Raw genomic sequence first — 15,714 nt, 5'->3', positions numbered from 1 at the left:
GAAGAAAAAAATCTGCTTCCTCTTCCTAGTTCGTGTGTAAACATTCTATACTGACTATCTCTTTACTATATAGAGCGTGCTAAGAACTTTGACATTTTTATAATTTAATATCTTGTGCATCCATTCAATATGGTTGGTGTAAAGTGTAAAGAAGAGGCGAGCCGTTTCTTTTGAAATGAAAGTGGAATAAGAAAGCTTGATGGGGTTGAGAAAATGTTGGAATGCTTTTTTTCTGCCATTTTTAACCACGGAGGAGGACCTCTTGAAGCGCATCTTCCAAAAGTAAGTTAAACTCACATCTATTTATCTTTATAGAGCATATTATATTATGAAATGTTTATTTTTCAGTACAAAACAATACAGGTTACTTATACAAGCCTTAAACATACTTATATAAACCTGAAACATACAAAATATAGCACTGAAGCAACTTACGAACAAATTCAACTTACGAACGATCGTCTGCAAGTAGGGGAGCGTCTTTACTGCACACAACATTACTAGCGGGCAACATATTATTCATTTTATGATAAAGGCCGCGGGCCAGTAAAAATGTCATCACAGGTTTTAACTGGCCCTCGAGCCGGACTTTGGACATGTTTAATCTAAATAATTGTGGTGGGCATTACATTACTCAACATTGGTGGGTACTGGTGTCGTGGAAAAGAGTAGGATGCACAATAACCTTATTAAAAGGGTGAGGACCGGACGGGGGGTATACCCTTCTCAACGCCCCCAACCAACATAATCAGTGCACTGACCAATAAAATAAAGAAAAAAGAAATGGCCATGAAAAAGACGGTTGTAGGAAATGCACTTTATTTGCATGTTTTTAATAACGTCATTCCCCAGATAAAAATGCAATGTTACAGGAATATACATCAAATATTAATTTAAAACTTGCTTTCAAGGGACCATACAGTCTAAATATACTTTTTCCTTTTATTTTATTTTTCAATTTATTGGTAGCGTGCGTTATAAGCAAGACAGACTCTGTCACAAATGACAGACTGACAACTTACAGATACAAACTGTACACGGCTTATTTACAATTTAAATTTTTGTTTTTTTAAGTGTCACGTTTTTTGGGAAAATAGGAGTAGAAAAGTGATTATTATTTTTTCAACTTTTATCTTCTTTCCCTTTTCTTAGGTCTTAACATATGAAACGTGGAAAGAAGCAATTTTGAAAAGAAGAGAAAAAAGTTGTGGCAACGTGAGATCATGCAACCAAAGTGACCAGGTGATGTCGGCCATTGAAAGGCCCTGACACCATTGGTTTACAGCTACTCGTGAGAGGAAAAAATACACACGTTGTTTTGAAACTTTTAAACACGGTGATGTCATCAACACTGCACGCGAGCAAACAAACAAATTGGTCTTTGAACGCCTCTCGGCACAAAAACGCAGATTTGGAAAGACAAAAACAACCCAGTGAGAGTGTAATTCTTGATTCCTCTCAGCAAATGAAACGTATAAACACTGCTCACACTAACATACACTCATATACATTAATGCTCACTCGCATTGGGAGTTAAAAGCTGACTTGTTTTCTTCACTTACATTCTTGTTCATCTTAACAATTGGTCCGACTTACAAACACTTTTAGTTTTGACTCGGGTTGACTTGTAGAAACGGTCTTTTCGCTTAGGTCACATCAAACTATCCTGTATGTCTAGTGTCGAAACTAAAACCTTCAGGGACTATGATCCCAAGCCCTGTGAACGCCTTGAAAATGCACTGTCCACCCATTGTATTTAGATTATATTTCTCCATTTCATATCTAAAATAGAATAAATTTACTACGGAAACTAGTATTCGAATATACTTTGCGATAAAATATCTATACACACACGCTCTCCCTTCCTTTCCAGTGGAAGCCATGCAAAGCCTGCATGAACGCAATATTCCCCTTAGTAGAATAACTAATCTCAAGTGATGCTACAGTCAGTAGGCCGTTAAAACATTCCAAACCTAGTATTTCCCAAAAGTCACTTGATTATATATTCATTCATCAGATATGCTGTGAAAAAAAATCTGTCTGTCTGTAGTAAGGGTTTACTATTATTATCACTTTTTTAAGGCCTAGATATTACGAGCCTTGGCAGTGGTGCCTTCAGACACAATTGTTATGAGTATGACTCAAACCATAAGGAAATTGTCCTTTAATGTAGTGATCCCCAACCTTATTCTGTCATGTCTGACAATTTGTTTAGAACCAAAGATATGTACTTTTACTAAAATAATAATCCGAATTATAAGAACAACAATGACAGCATTTATGATAACAACATTATCATAACAATATTGATACTAATGAGTGTAAATTCACTGTGCGCAAATTTGAGCGTCTTTGTAACAATGCACTAAAATCACATGACATGGGCACCTCAGCGCCAACTAACTACAACACATACTGGGCCCTATCATAACGTTTAATGCAAAATATAACGTCGATCCGCGTGTTACGTGGGGTTTTTGTGACGTTCAAACTCTGCTACCAAAAGTGTGTTTACCATCTTTGTAACATGCTGCAGTTGACCATTCTCCACGCTGATTGGCTAAACGCGCAGAAATTTGGCTTGATTCATCCCTTGCTTTATTTTCCAGTCAGTGATCCCCGCTTCCAATGTGACGGTTGCACCGCCCGACAGGCAACTCCGCGAGCCACACTGATTTTGGTTCAAACGCACCGCTTCAAACCCCCAGTTCTCATTCGGTGTAACCATAGCTGGGTCAGTAAAACCATGATAAGCAAAAAAATAAGTTATCTTATCTTTCTGTGCGGCCTGATACCAGTCCCCGACCCAGTCGTTGGGGACCATTGCTTTATGTACCCGGGAATGACAACAACATCAATAAGAAGTTAATAAAGCTTTTTTGAAATATGGAACGGATCGGTGAATATATTGTACGATCTTTAAAAAAAAATGGCACTGCCTCGAAAGTACTTCACTCGGCATCAGAATATAATCTAACACAATTAAAAATGAGTTTCACAACAACAATTAGAAACATATTAAACCAAAGTAAAAGCAGAAGATAAACAAGATCTGTCTGTAATAGTTATTTTTTAAATTTCTAACAGTTATGACACTGCCACATAGAAGCTATGTGCTAGCCTATTTGTTAGCTAGCAGAGCTAAAGGCAAAACAGTTGTCTATAAAGCTTGTTTTTTGGGCAAACCCTCCTCTATCTGTTGAGAAGTTTGTTCAGTTACTGTCCTGTTGCTAAAATCCTATTTTCTTAACTCTTACCTTAATGAAAACAACCAACGCTTACGTCGAGTCACTCTTATCCTAAGGCACCACTGCAGGTTGGGGGGAATTTGCGTCTGCCTTGCCAACGAGTGGAAGCAGAAGTTCAAAACATTTAGAAGACAATCGCTAAAATGAATGGCTTAAGGATGAAAACCTTATAAACTATGTTTAGGTTTCAAAGGAGCTTTACATTGAACTGGGAACAGCCCTTTTTTCCCAGAGTAAAAAAAAAACAAAAAACAAGCGGTGGGGCCAAACAATTACATTCAAATCGACATTGCAATGTGCTGGAACACCGTTTTTGAAGGGTCCAATATTCTTATATATTAGGTGGTTCATTCACATTTCAGGCCAGCCTGAATGGCATCATCCTGCTCTTCCACAAGGACAGGGCCCAAGAAATTTATGATGAGCACCCACAATTTATAACATATAGTCATACCCACCTCTACATATTGTTCAGCCCCACCGAGCGGCTACTGAGCCGTCACAATGGTGATGCCTGCTGTTCCCCACTGGTGAACTCAATTGACCGTAGTAGATTAGCAGATGACTGATTTCAGGTCAGTAGTAACACTGAAGCTCACCTCATTTCAAGTATGTTTTTCTGATATGTGGTGCATGAAGGGCGGAACAAAGCAGATCTCTTGTTGGATTTGTTGCTATTACAAAAGAGGGTTACTCTGGCTCAATATTGAGGAACAATCAAAAGGGCCTTTAGTCACATCACTCAACATGAAAACAAGCTGGCTTCTGAAACCGCAAGTAAGCGTCACAATCAAAAATCATTCGAACCTCATAACGACTTCATATTGAGTTTGCATAATTCACATGTCGCAGGAGTGGCAGAAAAAATGCACACAGACATGCTAACACACCCGACAGTGAGCTTTAACTGTTTCTGCAAACAGCAGTGATGAGAGGAACCTAAATGGCAACGTTTTCAAGGTGGCGTCAAAATCCAACATATGAAACATATTTAGAACACTATGACATATTATAGTGTTCTAAAGGTCACTGTACACTTTGTTTTTGTTTCCCCTGTTCATTTTTGTCACAATGGTGTGTGTATATATGATGTTTTGGGGATTATTTATTGGAAACCTTGTTTGGATTCAATGAATACCGTAAATTCCGGACTACAGAGCACACCTGATTAAAAGCTGCATGATCAATTTAAGAATGAAATTAAGCCGCAGGCTAAACAGCCATAAGAACTATTCAATTTGCGTCAATTTCTTACATTATATGCACACTTGCCGCCAACAACGCCACGCTCCCACAGCCCTGACGTTGTTTTCAGCTGCGTCGATTTCTGCTCGGAGTTGTTTACGTCATGTGTTTTTAGATCATTGTGACCCCTCAAGATGCTGATTACAAAGATAAGCACATATTTATTACTGCGTGGCAAGTAAATGCGAATGAAGGCTGCGTTGCGTTAAATGTGAGCCCAATAATGCTAGACAACAGCACCAGGGAATCGTACTGTGGAGAATAGTGCCAGACTGCAACATAGACGTGTATTTTTTGTGATTGTCATTGGGGTCGTCGCGGTAATAGATCAAACTGCATTTGCTTGTTATCGTTCCTCAAGTATTATAGACAACTTCAGCAACTTGACAATTATGACAATCATATGGAAAGAGAAATTTAACATTTTTGATATCTTCCGATGCTGTCCAATTCGGATGTACAAATTGAGGATTTGATTTGTAAGATAAAAAGTATCGTGAGTACATTGTAAATATTGAATAAAATACTGTGAAACCTCCTGGTTTGCTCCTCTCATGTTTTATATGAATAATGTTAGCAAAAAACATTTCTCTCTCAGAGTGTCATAAATAATTCCAGACTTCACAGCTGTAATTTGTATTTAGAGTGCATGCGTTGTAGAAAAGAGCATCTTGCAGATTTCCTCGTTGCTGCCACGGAAAGAAAAAAGAATAAGCCGCACTGTATTTAAAGCCACGGTGTATAAATAGTCACAAAAAAGTATCAGTATTTAATATTGAGTCAGATTCAAACAACATGTTCGTGAGTTGCAAAGAGTGCTAAAACACTAAATCAGCGCTGGGTTGTCCCAAGTTAGTCTCTTTTCGGGGGAAGTATTGATTTGTGTAAAACATCCCAAATAAATTGGGTTGCTCCGCCTTATCGTAGAAAGTAAGTATATTCAACACAAGATGTTTATTTTTTTTCCAAAATCAGGTTATATTAGAGACAACAGTTTACACATTGGGTTGAGGATTTGATCCAGCATGTTCTGTTACACTGCAAAGAAAATGTAGTAAAATAGTTACAGTTATATTTCCAAGTCAATTTCTTTGGGTTCGGAAAATTATGGTTGTTGAATTTATTTATTTTTTGAATTTCAATATCAAGTTGACATTTTTTAGTCATGTGCAATACTCTTATTCCACAATTTATGTTTGTTTTATTTTAATTTTTTTTTAGTTAATTTGATGAAACAAATTAATTGACCGAATTATCTCCTAGTTTTAACTTTTTTTCTTCTTTTGCTATTAAACATTTGTTCTGAGTCAAATAAGAGAAATCCTTAAATGATTCAAATGAAAGGCCATCTGTCACATTAGACGTTTCTGTTGACTTAAAACATTTATTCGACTAGAAAAATAAGTTTAACACATTGATTTATTTAGACCGGACATTTTAAAAGTGCCTATTGAATTTTTCCAGCAAGTCTTCAGATGATGTGCTAAAACTACTTTCTGACACCAAAATTAAAAAAAAGGGATTTCCAGGTGATACTTTTGTAATGTTCCTTCAATGTTATCCTCTGTCGAGGCGGATAGCCATGTTTTATCCTGCAGTGCCATGTCTAAATTTGTTGCATACAATAATTTGCAACGTTGATATTAATGACAATAAAGACAATTCTTATTCTTATTCCGTCCAAAAGGGAAAAAAAAGAGTGCAGAGTGACTTTTAGGACACTTTGTAATCGGTACTAGGAAAAAGAATAAAAAAAAAACAAACAAACAGGAAACATGTTTCCTGTAGATGTTACTCGATGGATTGAAAATTCTTGCAGCATCGTTTAACTCAGCCCTAAGAGTTCATTCGGAGAGAAAGATTACTTATCTAATGATAACAGTGTGTTACGGCCATCACTGCATTCAATTTCTTTGTCTATAACAATCATCATTATAAAGAAAATACCATCTTAAATGAAAAAAAGAACTATCTTAGTTGATTCAAAATAGGAACGTTTCTCAGAGCTCACAAACTTTGAATCAATCTGGAAACATGCCTCTGTGGTAACCTTTTCAAAGAGCAGGGGTGGGCATACCTTTTGAGTCACGGGCCACATTGGGTTAAAAGGTTTGTCAGAGGAGCCGTGCCAGGAGCAAAAGAAAGAGACCGGATGATTTAATGTTTTTGTATATGCCGATACAGAATCCCGATTCTGATAACTCGGTAATACATGAGGTAAAAAAGATAATGTAGGCTCATCCATTTTTTTTCTCTTTTGCATTTACATGGACTTTTTATATTCCATTGCATATTTGTTTCTAAATAGCTCATTTTATCCAATTGGTTTTGAAACACTCGACATTTATAGACGAAGTAGTTCATTGATGGATAAAAACTTAAATCAAAAGTAATTGTAACAAAGTAATATCTCCCATTTGAAAATCTGTATTGGAAAACTCTAAATTCGATAGGGCTCGTTCACAATTGATTGTTTTCTCAGCAAATTTGATAAACAACTTCATAAATCAAATTAATACATGATTAATAATGTAGCAAGCATAGAAACATGTTGCCAATTGTTTGATTGTTTACCATGAGCTCATAAACATTAATGCTTTATTGAAAATATAGTTTTATGGAGGCACACAAAATAACACTGAGGATAGAAGTGGCATCAAAACGACATACAGTATATTCATTGGTAATACTTTTTTAACATCAAGTCAGCTTGCTACAGTTACAGAAAGAAGAGGTTGGTTTTAACCTTGCCAACTAACCATACCCCACTACCCTGCTCCTGTTTATACATTCTTTGTTTTCATAACACCCTGAGCTCATCTTGCCAAGACAGTCAAATGCAACTTTATTTTTGACATTTGTCAGATAGTTTCACTTTCAAAGTTAAAGCTGTGTTAACAGCTCTGAATTTCTTCAACATTTTGCAGACTAAAAAATTAATTTATTTGTTATAACAGACATTTAACTCAGAGGGGGAAAAAAAGCCCCATTTCCTCATAAAAGCATCACGGTTCACAGAACCCCTAATTGCATGCAGTCTTCTCCACTGTTCTTGGGTCTTGGCAAAGTTTTCATACATGATATATATTTTTTACATTTTACAATTTATTCATACAAAATTATACTTTTACCATTTTTGTTGAGTGGGCTAGATTAAAACGCCTGATGGGCCGCATGTGGCCTCTGGGCCGTAGTTTGCCCACCCCTCTCGTAGAGGCTTATTACCCCAAGCAACCTCACATGCACCCAAAAGCGCACACACGTATAATATTACCTTAGATTACAGCCTAGTTTTAAAAATCTTCTTTGTGGAATATAAGTAACCACCCTAGTCAACACACACGCACACACACGTTCTCATCTCTATTTTCTGGGAGAAAATAAATAAATAAATAGATAAAACCTGTAAAAGGTGCAAACTGAGAGGGAAATATCGCCCGTTTTACACGCAAGTGCGCACAATCGTACCGAGCCATTCACACAACCTGAAACAAAAAGTCTTACGTCCTGCTTTGTTATTCAAAGCCAATTAAATGTTTCCTAAAAGTACAAGTAGAAAGACAATCGGGGTGATTGTGCAAACAAATCAAGGGACCTTGGGGGGGACAGAATGGCAAACCAAACTCTAAAAAGATTTGGGTAAGAAATAACCTAAGTCGGGATCCAAAAATGGACCAACCCGAAACTTGGGGATTATTTCACCCGACGTCCGATGTTGTTTTGCAGAAACAATCCCTCGCATCCCCCATTTGAAGAGGCGTTCCTGTGGAAGAGGAGAAGGTTGAATTTTTTGATGATACAGCGCATCAATCCGAGGGAACCGAGGAGGAGGAACTTCACCTTGGTACGCCCCGCCCTTGGCGGTACCAAAAGAAGACATTGAGGACATTGGATAATTTCCTTCCCTTCAACGCCTTCGCTCATCGCTTTGAAAACGTGAGGAAACTGTGAGGCACTTTAGAGACGCATGCTCTTGCACACATACGTGTGGGTACAAAGAGGGAAAATACACGTAGACGAGAGCAGACTCTGATAATATAGAGCAGGGGTCGGGAACTTTTTGGACCCAAAGAGCCATACAAGCAAAAATACATTTAAAAACACACCTAATATTTGAAGAAAAAATTCAACAAAACCGCCATACCCGCTCTCCTGGTAAAAGCTAAACACGTTGGGTTAACCCAACGTAATAACAATAATATGTCCCATGTCAATAATATACCATTTAAAATTTGTCTTGCTACCTTACTAACCTAAAAGGCTTATTTTGTCATTTTTGTCCTAAATAATAGTTTTAAAACAACATGCAAGCAAAGTTCATTTGTGAAAATGTCACAAAATACTGCAAACGATAAGGATATTGCTGTATTTACCTTTGGCGAAGGGAGTGCTCTGTGGAGAGATCCGCCCACGTCTACGGCTCACCCAATCAATTGGTCTGAGTGGTTTGCTGGCGTTTTGGGGTATTTGCTGTTTGTTCTGTGAGTCTTCATTATAAGATACCTTAACAGCAATATAAATTGTTTAATGAGCTTACATTTAAAGGTTTTCTGAGTGACTTACTGCCTAAACGGGGTATGTTGGTGTGACACCCTGACTGTAAACTGTAGTTGAGAATATGCCCTATATATACTGCTCTGAACCAATGGCTAATTCGTTGCTGCTTTTTATTCCATGTACAAACATCGGGTTGTAATTATTTGTCTTGGGAACACCAGAGAATAAAGTGCTATGAATGAATTATATCTCCGCACCATATGTACCATTGAAAGAGACATATATGGCTTGTGAACCATAGGTTCCCGACCCCTGATATAGAGTATAGTGTGATATACTTTTCTACAAACATTCAGACGTACAAAGCGTTTGTCCACAGCTGCTCACTCTGTCCAGGTGGAGGTGCATGTGTATGTGTGTGGATAGGGTGGGGCCTATCAGCAGGTGATACATCCAGTGGGGGCCCTACAAGCTGGTCACACACTCTATATCCTCATCCTCTAGCAGCCCGCTGGTCCTCTGCAGTGTTCTCGTCATCAACGTGGGGCTTCTGTGGTGTCCTTCCTTCCCTTCCTCCTCCTCTTCCTGTCGTCCCTGACACTCTTCCGAGGACAAGGGCTCACAGGCGTAATTTCTGTTCCCACCCTCCTCCGCCCCTCGGTCCCTGTCCTCATGGAAGGGCAGGATGTTGCCGTTCGGGCTGTGCTCAGCGGCGGCTGGTGCTGGAGTAAGCGCGGCGGCATCTGAAGCGCCTGCAGCGGCAGTGTTGTTACCATTGAGGATCTTGGCGGCGTGTTCCATTTCCTCGATGGTCATGTCGCAGGCATCCGCCAGCTCGGCCTTGGTGGCCTCAATGAAGGAGGGGTCCTGCGCAAACTGGCCTAATCCTTCTGATATTAGCATCTGTAGGTAAAAGAAATGGCAAGGTGGAGGAGGGAGTCAAAAGATTTGTTGGGGGAGGGGCTCACAACCGATGTTCCCTCGAACTGCCCAGAGCTTCTCAGCGCACACAAAAACTATCCTGCGCATAAAAGTCAGGGCTCGAAATTCCAAAATAATCCGTGAGCAAATTCGACCAGAACAACAGTGCATGCAGGCAAAAACAAGGTGGGTTGTTTTAAGTGCAGTATTTTGAAGTCAATGTCCGCACGAGATTGAGTAAATGCAAAAGAGAGGTGGCATGGGGGGTGGGAGGGAGTTTGAATGGAAGTGTTTTCTTTTAAAAAAAGTATATATTATTGTGTTATTTTTTTTATCACTAAGACATTAATGTATAGAGAGACAGAAGTGGTTTAATTTAAATATTGACTGCACGGACAACATGACCTTTCTTACCTTTGTGACTATGTAAACGTTGCTGTGCAACGTTCCGTCTTTTTATTAGATGAGCGGCTTTCGGATCTGCTCACCAAAAAAAGCTGGCTCTTTTGGCACCCAAAAAGCTTTTCGGATTGTTTTTGTTGCTTTCATCCATATATTACCAATTATTTTGTAATATGATGCACAAAATGACTTAAAAAGGGGGGGCAAAGAGAAAGAGAAAAAGGAAAAAACAAAAAAACAAAGCAAGAGAAATTATAAAAATACAAAAAAGAAAGTGAAAAGAAGCAAAAAGCTCAGAAAAAGAGAAAAGGAAGTAACAAAAAAAGAAAAAAAGATAACTAGAGAATAAAAAAAATAACGGAAGAGAAAAGAAGAAAAAAGCTAGGGAAAATGAAACAAAAAAGAAAATAACTGAAAGAGAAAAGGGTAAAGAATAAAGAAGGAGAAAAAGACAGGAATAGATGTTTTGGGGTCTCTTTGATCGCTCTAGTGTAATTTGCAAATGATTTGAATGTAACAGTTAATCTTTTTGCCAACATTGTGTTTACACTCAAATGTGTGATTAAATACAGTAAATACTGTACTGTGCAACCAACTAAATAAATCCACAAAAATGTTTGTATTATGTAACAAAAGAACGGTAATCTCATCTGAGGATTGTGGGCCGTGCAACCTTTCCAATATTACAATAGCCAATTTATCGGAAAAACTAACAAGTGTTGCTGGACAGCCAGCAGAATGTAGCTGGATGTGATCTCAGATTTAATAACGATCTAGTTGCCACAACCGGGATTGATGTTGCCCACCGTTGTTCCAGCCGACGCTCACCTAGTGTGATTGCTCAGGCCCGTAGAAGATGGCAGGGAACATTGCTCACGACCGGGCACACTCACCGCCTCCACCAGACTTCCGGCGCTGCTGTGAGACACTGAGGTGGAGTCGTGACCCAAAACCGAGGGCACCGTAAGCGATACGGGTCGCCGCGCTCGCTGATCGGGCATGCAGGAGGCGGGACTGTGATTGCATACACGGTTGTTCCCATTATTGTCACAGTACCTACAAAAGAGAAGAAGGTGCTTTACTTTATGAATGTTTAAAGGTGGGGAGCAGCATTGTAAAACTAAAGGTTGCAATTATGACTTTAAGCCAGAAGATGGCAGCAGAGTAATACTTGATGTGTGTGTATTTCAAATCAACTCTTCTTTATTCATCTTTTTGGCTGGTTGTTGTTCGCCTGATAAAAGTAAGATAAAAGCACATAGGAATAATAGGAAAAAAAAGCCCAAAGGCTCTTTTGTTGGCATTTTTAACACATACGTAATAGTGAAAATATCTAACGTTCAATTTTTTAAGAACACCTCAAACTGGGTCAAAAGGAACCTATCTAAAACTTGATTAATTTGATGCACAAAATAGCACACATTTTCCGGGATAGTTTATTTTTTGGCAACGTATGGCCCAAAAATTGTGTTGTGGAGTGTCAAAATGTAAATACTGAATATGTCATCCATCCATCCATCCATCCATCCATCCATCCATCCATCCATCCATCCATCCATTATCTGCAGGGTCGCGGGGTTGCTGGACCCATCCCAGCTATCCCTGAACACCCTGAACTGGTTGCCAGCTATTCGCAGGGCGCACAGGGATAGAAAATTTGCTGGCTCATTTACACCTAGGGACAATTTGGACTGGCCAATTAACCTGACATGCATGTGTTTTGCGAATGTGGAAGGAAACCGGAGTGCCCAGAGGAAACCCATGCAGGCACGGGGAGTGATGCAAACTCCACACAGGAGGTTCGATCTCATGACCTCAGAATGGTGCCGCACACGCGCTCACCACTGCGCCGCCGTGCTGCCCTGAATAAATCATCAAACGACTAAAATGACTTATTTCTTTTTGCGACCACATATCTTCACTTTGAGCACAGGGAAGAGGACATCCTGGGCTGGTTAACAGCCAACCACACGGCACAGAAAAAAAGGCGAACTTGCGTACACACCCATTCAGCTATGAATGTTTTTGGGATATTCAGGGAAAATCTATTCAGGCATGGGGCGAAAGAGGGAGACAGGTAACTAAAATTGAACCCAGGACCTCTGAACTATAGACACTTAACTAAACAAATGCGACAAAATAAATCTTTAATTTCTGTTTTATTTATATGTATATATATATATCCAGACCTTTTTACCCCTGTTTTCTTTGTTTGTATGCTAAAAGAGAATGTTTACTTACGAATTACGAATTACGAGTCAGTCTGCTGAAATCAACAGCAATGTTGACCTATTCCATTGAGTTCATCTGGATTTTGCAAGGCGCATAAAATGATGCATCGAAATGATAGAAATCATGTTGAAAATGTAATTTCTTAATATTACAAATGTTTTTTTTAAAGTATGTGTTGATCCTCTGTGTGCCCAGACTTTGTGGACACCTTGCACATAATATGAATGTATGTAATAATAGCTTATATTCTATGAATCACTTCAACTTATTAATTAATTTTCCTCAGGAGAATGGCGGGTGTGCTGGAAGCTCATTTGCAGGGCTTGCTTTAACTCATTATTTACAGCATATACAAGTTGTCAGCTATTATAATTATATCACAAAATATCAAAAATAACACTTATGATGTGCCTTTTACATTTACTAATGTTAAGGTATATTTTTCTTTCCCCCCATTTTTTATCTCCTTACTCTCTCAATGTAGTGTTTGCTATACATTCTATAAGAGCTATGACAAAAAAAAACCCTGAATAGATCTTTTGATTCCGCATAACTAAACACATTGTATTTAGTTATTTAATATTTATTTTTTGTATCAATTAAAATTCATATTCATTCATCTACCCATCCATCTATTATCTTTCACTTATCCGGGGTCAGATGCCCGTGCCACCTCAGCTGGTTCCTCTCAACACCGAGGGGCAGCGGTTCTACACTGGGCCACTCCCTGATGACTGAGCTCTTATCCAATCTCCAAGGGAGAGCCCGGCCACCCTGCGCTACAAACTTAATTCAGCCACTTGTATCTGGGATCTTGTTCTTTCGGTCATGACCCACAGTTCATGAGCACAGGTGAGGGTAGGAATGTAAATTGAATGGTTTATCGATAGCTTATCTCCTTCTTCTCGACGACGGACTGGTACAGCGTCCGCATGACGGTGGACATTCGCTCATGAACAATACCCCGAGATACTTAAAACAACAGCACTACACGCTCTGCGAAAAGCAAAGATGCAATGCTGAGGCCCCCAAACTGGACCCATTTACGCCACGGCTGCCCTAGAAATTATGTCTATAAAAGTAATGAAAAGAATCTGTGGGCAGCCGTGGTTGTGTCCAACTCCCACTGCAACGAATCAGACTTATTGCCGGCAATGTGGACCAAACTTTGGAATCTGGCATACAGGAACTACACAGCCCAGTTAAGACTGTCCGGTACCCTATAATGCCGAAACATAACAAAGCAGGACGTAAAGAAGATATGTTGGTGGGGTTGAGGAGGTATTTTGCCCACCGATTCACAACGTCCCAGGTCGAGGTCAGCAGCACCCCATCTCCACTATACATACCGTTGATGACACGCCGTTTTCCCACCCAAAGACGCCGGATCGTGGACCAGAATTTCCTCAAACCCGTCTATGCTTTCCAAGGCCTCGCTAAACTCCTTCCATGCCAAAGTTGTTGCCTTAGCGACTGCCGAAACTGCATTTCATTTGGCCAGCTGATACCTGCCAGGACGGCCCGATAAAAGTTCTTCAGCTTGAAAGCAACCCTTATCGCTAGTTACCACCAACAAATATGAGGGTTACCTGGTGCCGGGTGCACATATGAACAACCTTATGTTTGAACATCATGTTCTTTATGGACAAGCTGTAATGGGCACGGAAGTCCAATAACGAAACACGACTCAGGTTTAAATCAGGGAGGCGTTCCTCTCCAAGGACTCCAAGAGGTGTAGGTAGTCTAAACTGTTGTTAGAAGAATAAGCACAAACAACAGTCAGGACCCATACCCATCTCCCTACCCAAAGTTGGAGGTAAGCTACCATTTAGTCTAGGAGGTGAGCCCCAATACACGGGTGCTGAGCCGTGGGGCCACTAATGTGCCCACATCTGCTTAGCGCCTCTCGCCACGGGCAACTCCAGAGTGAAAAAGAGTCCCGGACCGCTCACGTGGACTGTTACCAGAGCCCAAGCTGTGTGTGGAGGGGAGTCTGACTATACGTTGTTGAAACCTCTCAACCTCACACACCAGCTCAGGCTCCTTCCCTGCCAGAGAGGTGATATTCCATGTCCCAAAGGCTAGTTTCTGTAGCCAGGGTTCAGTGCGCTAACGACCCATTCTTTGCCTGTCAGTTAGTTCTCTACGCACCTGACCCCTTTCACCCCTCCCCTAGGTGGTGAGCCCAGCCGTCTCTTTGTGCTAAGCCAGGCCGGAGCAGAAACTACGCCCAGGTCGTGAGCATAAATCCGGCCACCAGCCGCTCGCCAGTGGACCCCATCTCCAGGCCTGAATACATAGGTGGACCCTGGGAACTATGAGCTGTGGTCTGGCCCTTCACCTAGGACCTGTTTGTCATTGGAGATTCTACCTGGGGGCTTAAGGCCCCCAGACAATATAGCTCTAGGATCAGTAGGACACATAAACCCCTCTCAGCTCATGAAGAGGAAAAAAAATCATATTTATGATTAATATTCATCTGTTTGAGTAAGACATTTTTAGTTCTCCCTATATTTTGGAGGGTGTTTAGTAATTGTTTTGGGGGTTGTTTTACATGAGAAGTCTGTTTTGACCCAGTTGTGGGTGTTTTTGACCCTTTCTTTTTTTCTGTTCAGTAGACCTTGAGTGTTCCGTCTTACATGAGCCTGCAGTTAATGGAGGGCAAGCTGGTGTTGAGCTTCTCATGAGAGTTGGATCCCTCTAACCTCAGCGAGGGAACCCGCTGATACAAGCAGTCTGTGACTTGTTCTGGTGAAGGAGGGAAACATTTTAGTTAAGTCTGATGACCAAGTCAATGACGTGGGTGACTACCTGTGGGACTGGCAGGCGGCATGGAGCACAGCTTGCTGAAGAGGGTGGGTGAGTGGCTTCTCCTTATTAACCCGGCCACCGCCAGTGCCTTGGGGGTTAATCAGTGTTTTTGTGAGGCCGATGGGATTGGGGGGGTTTGAAAAGTATGTAATAAAAGAACAAATGTCTATCGAACAAGCATGTACCGGATGGTGGACAAGGTGCAGCGGTACGGCTGTCTTCTGAGAGACATCTGGCCTCGAATGCCTCCTCAGACACTCCAAATGGAAAGAAGATCTGCGCGCTGGTGAGCAATAAGGGAACAAAATGTCAAAAGAGAAGCAATCGATAAAGATAAATTGAATCAAATCCAGACCCA

General features: G+C 40.3%; 1 protein-coding gene across 1 annotated transcript in view; it reads right to left on the bottom strand.

Moving 5' to 3' along the window:
• Positions 1-802: 802 nt before the first annotated feature.
• The window catches only part of cacna1c (calcium voltage-gated channel subunit alpha1 C), a 215,457-nt gene continuing 200,545 nt past the window's right edge, over positions 803-15,714 (bottom strand). Inside the window, exons 47-51 of the mRNA XM_088348735.1 lie at positions 15,542-15,639; positions 15,357-15,444; positions 15,185-15,293; positions 11,207-11,369; positions 803-9,893 (exon numbers count right to left, since the gene is read on the bottom strand). Of these exons, the coding sequence (XP_088204861.1) occupies positions 9,456-9,893; positions 11,207-11,369; positions 15,185-15,293; positions 15,357-15,444; positions 15,542-15,639 (896 nt within the window). The 3' untranslated portion in view covers positions 803-9,455. The remainder of the gene's footprint in view (positions 9,894-11,206; positions 11,370-15,184; positions 15,294-15,356; positions 15,445-15,541; positions 15,640-15,714) is intronic.

Source organism: Urocampus carinirostris, chromosome 11 (assembly GCF_059441175.1).
Source record: "Urocampus carinirostris isolate Australia breed hairy pipefish chromosome 11, RoL_Ucar_1.0, whole genome shotgun sequence".
Lineage (NCBI taxonomy): Eukaryota > Metazoa > Chordata > Actinopteri > Syngnathiformes > Syngnathidae > Urocampus > Urocampus carinirostris.
Note: the sequence above shows the minus strand (reverse complement) of the source record. Positions and strands in the feature narration are given on the sequence as shown.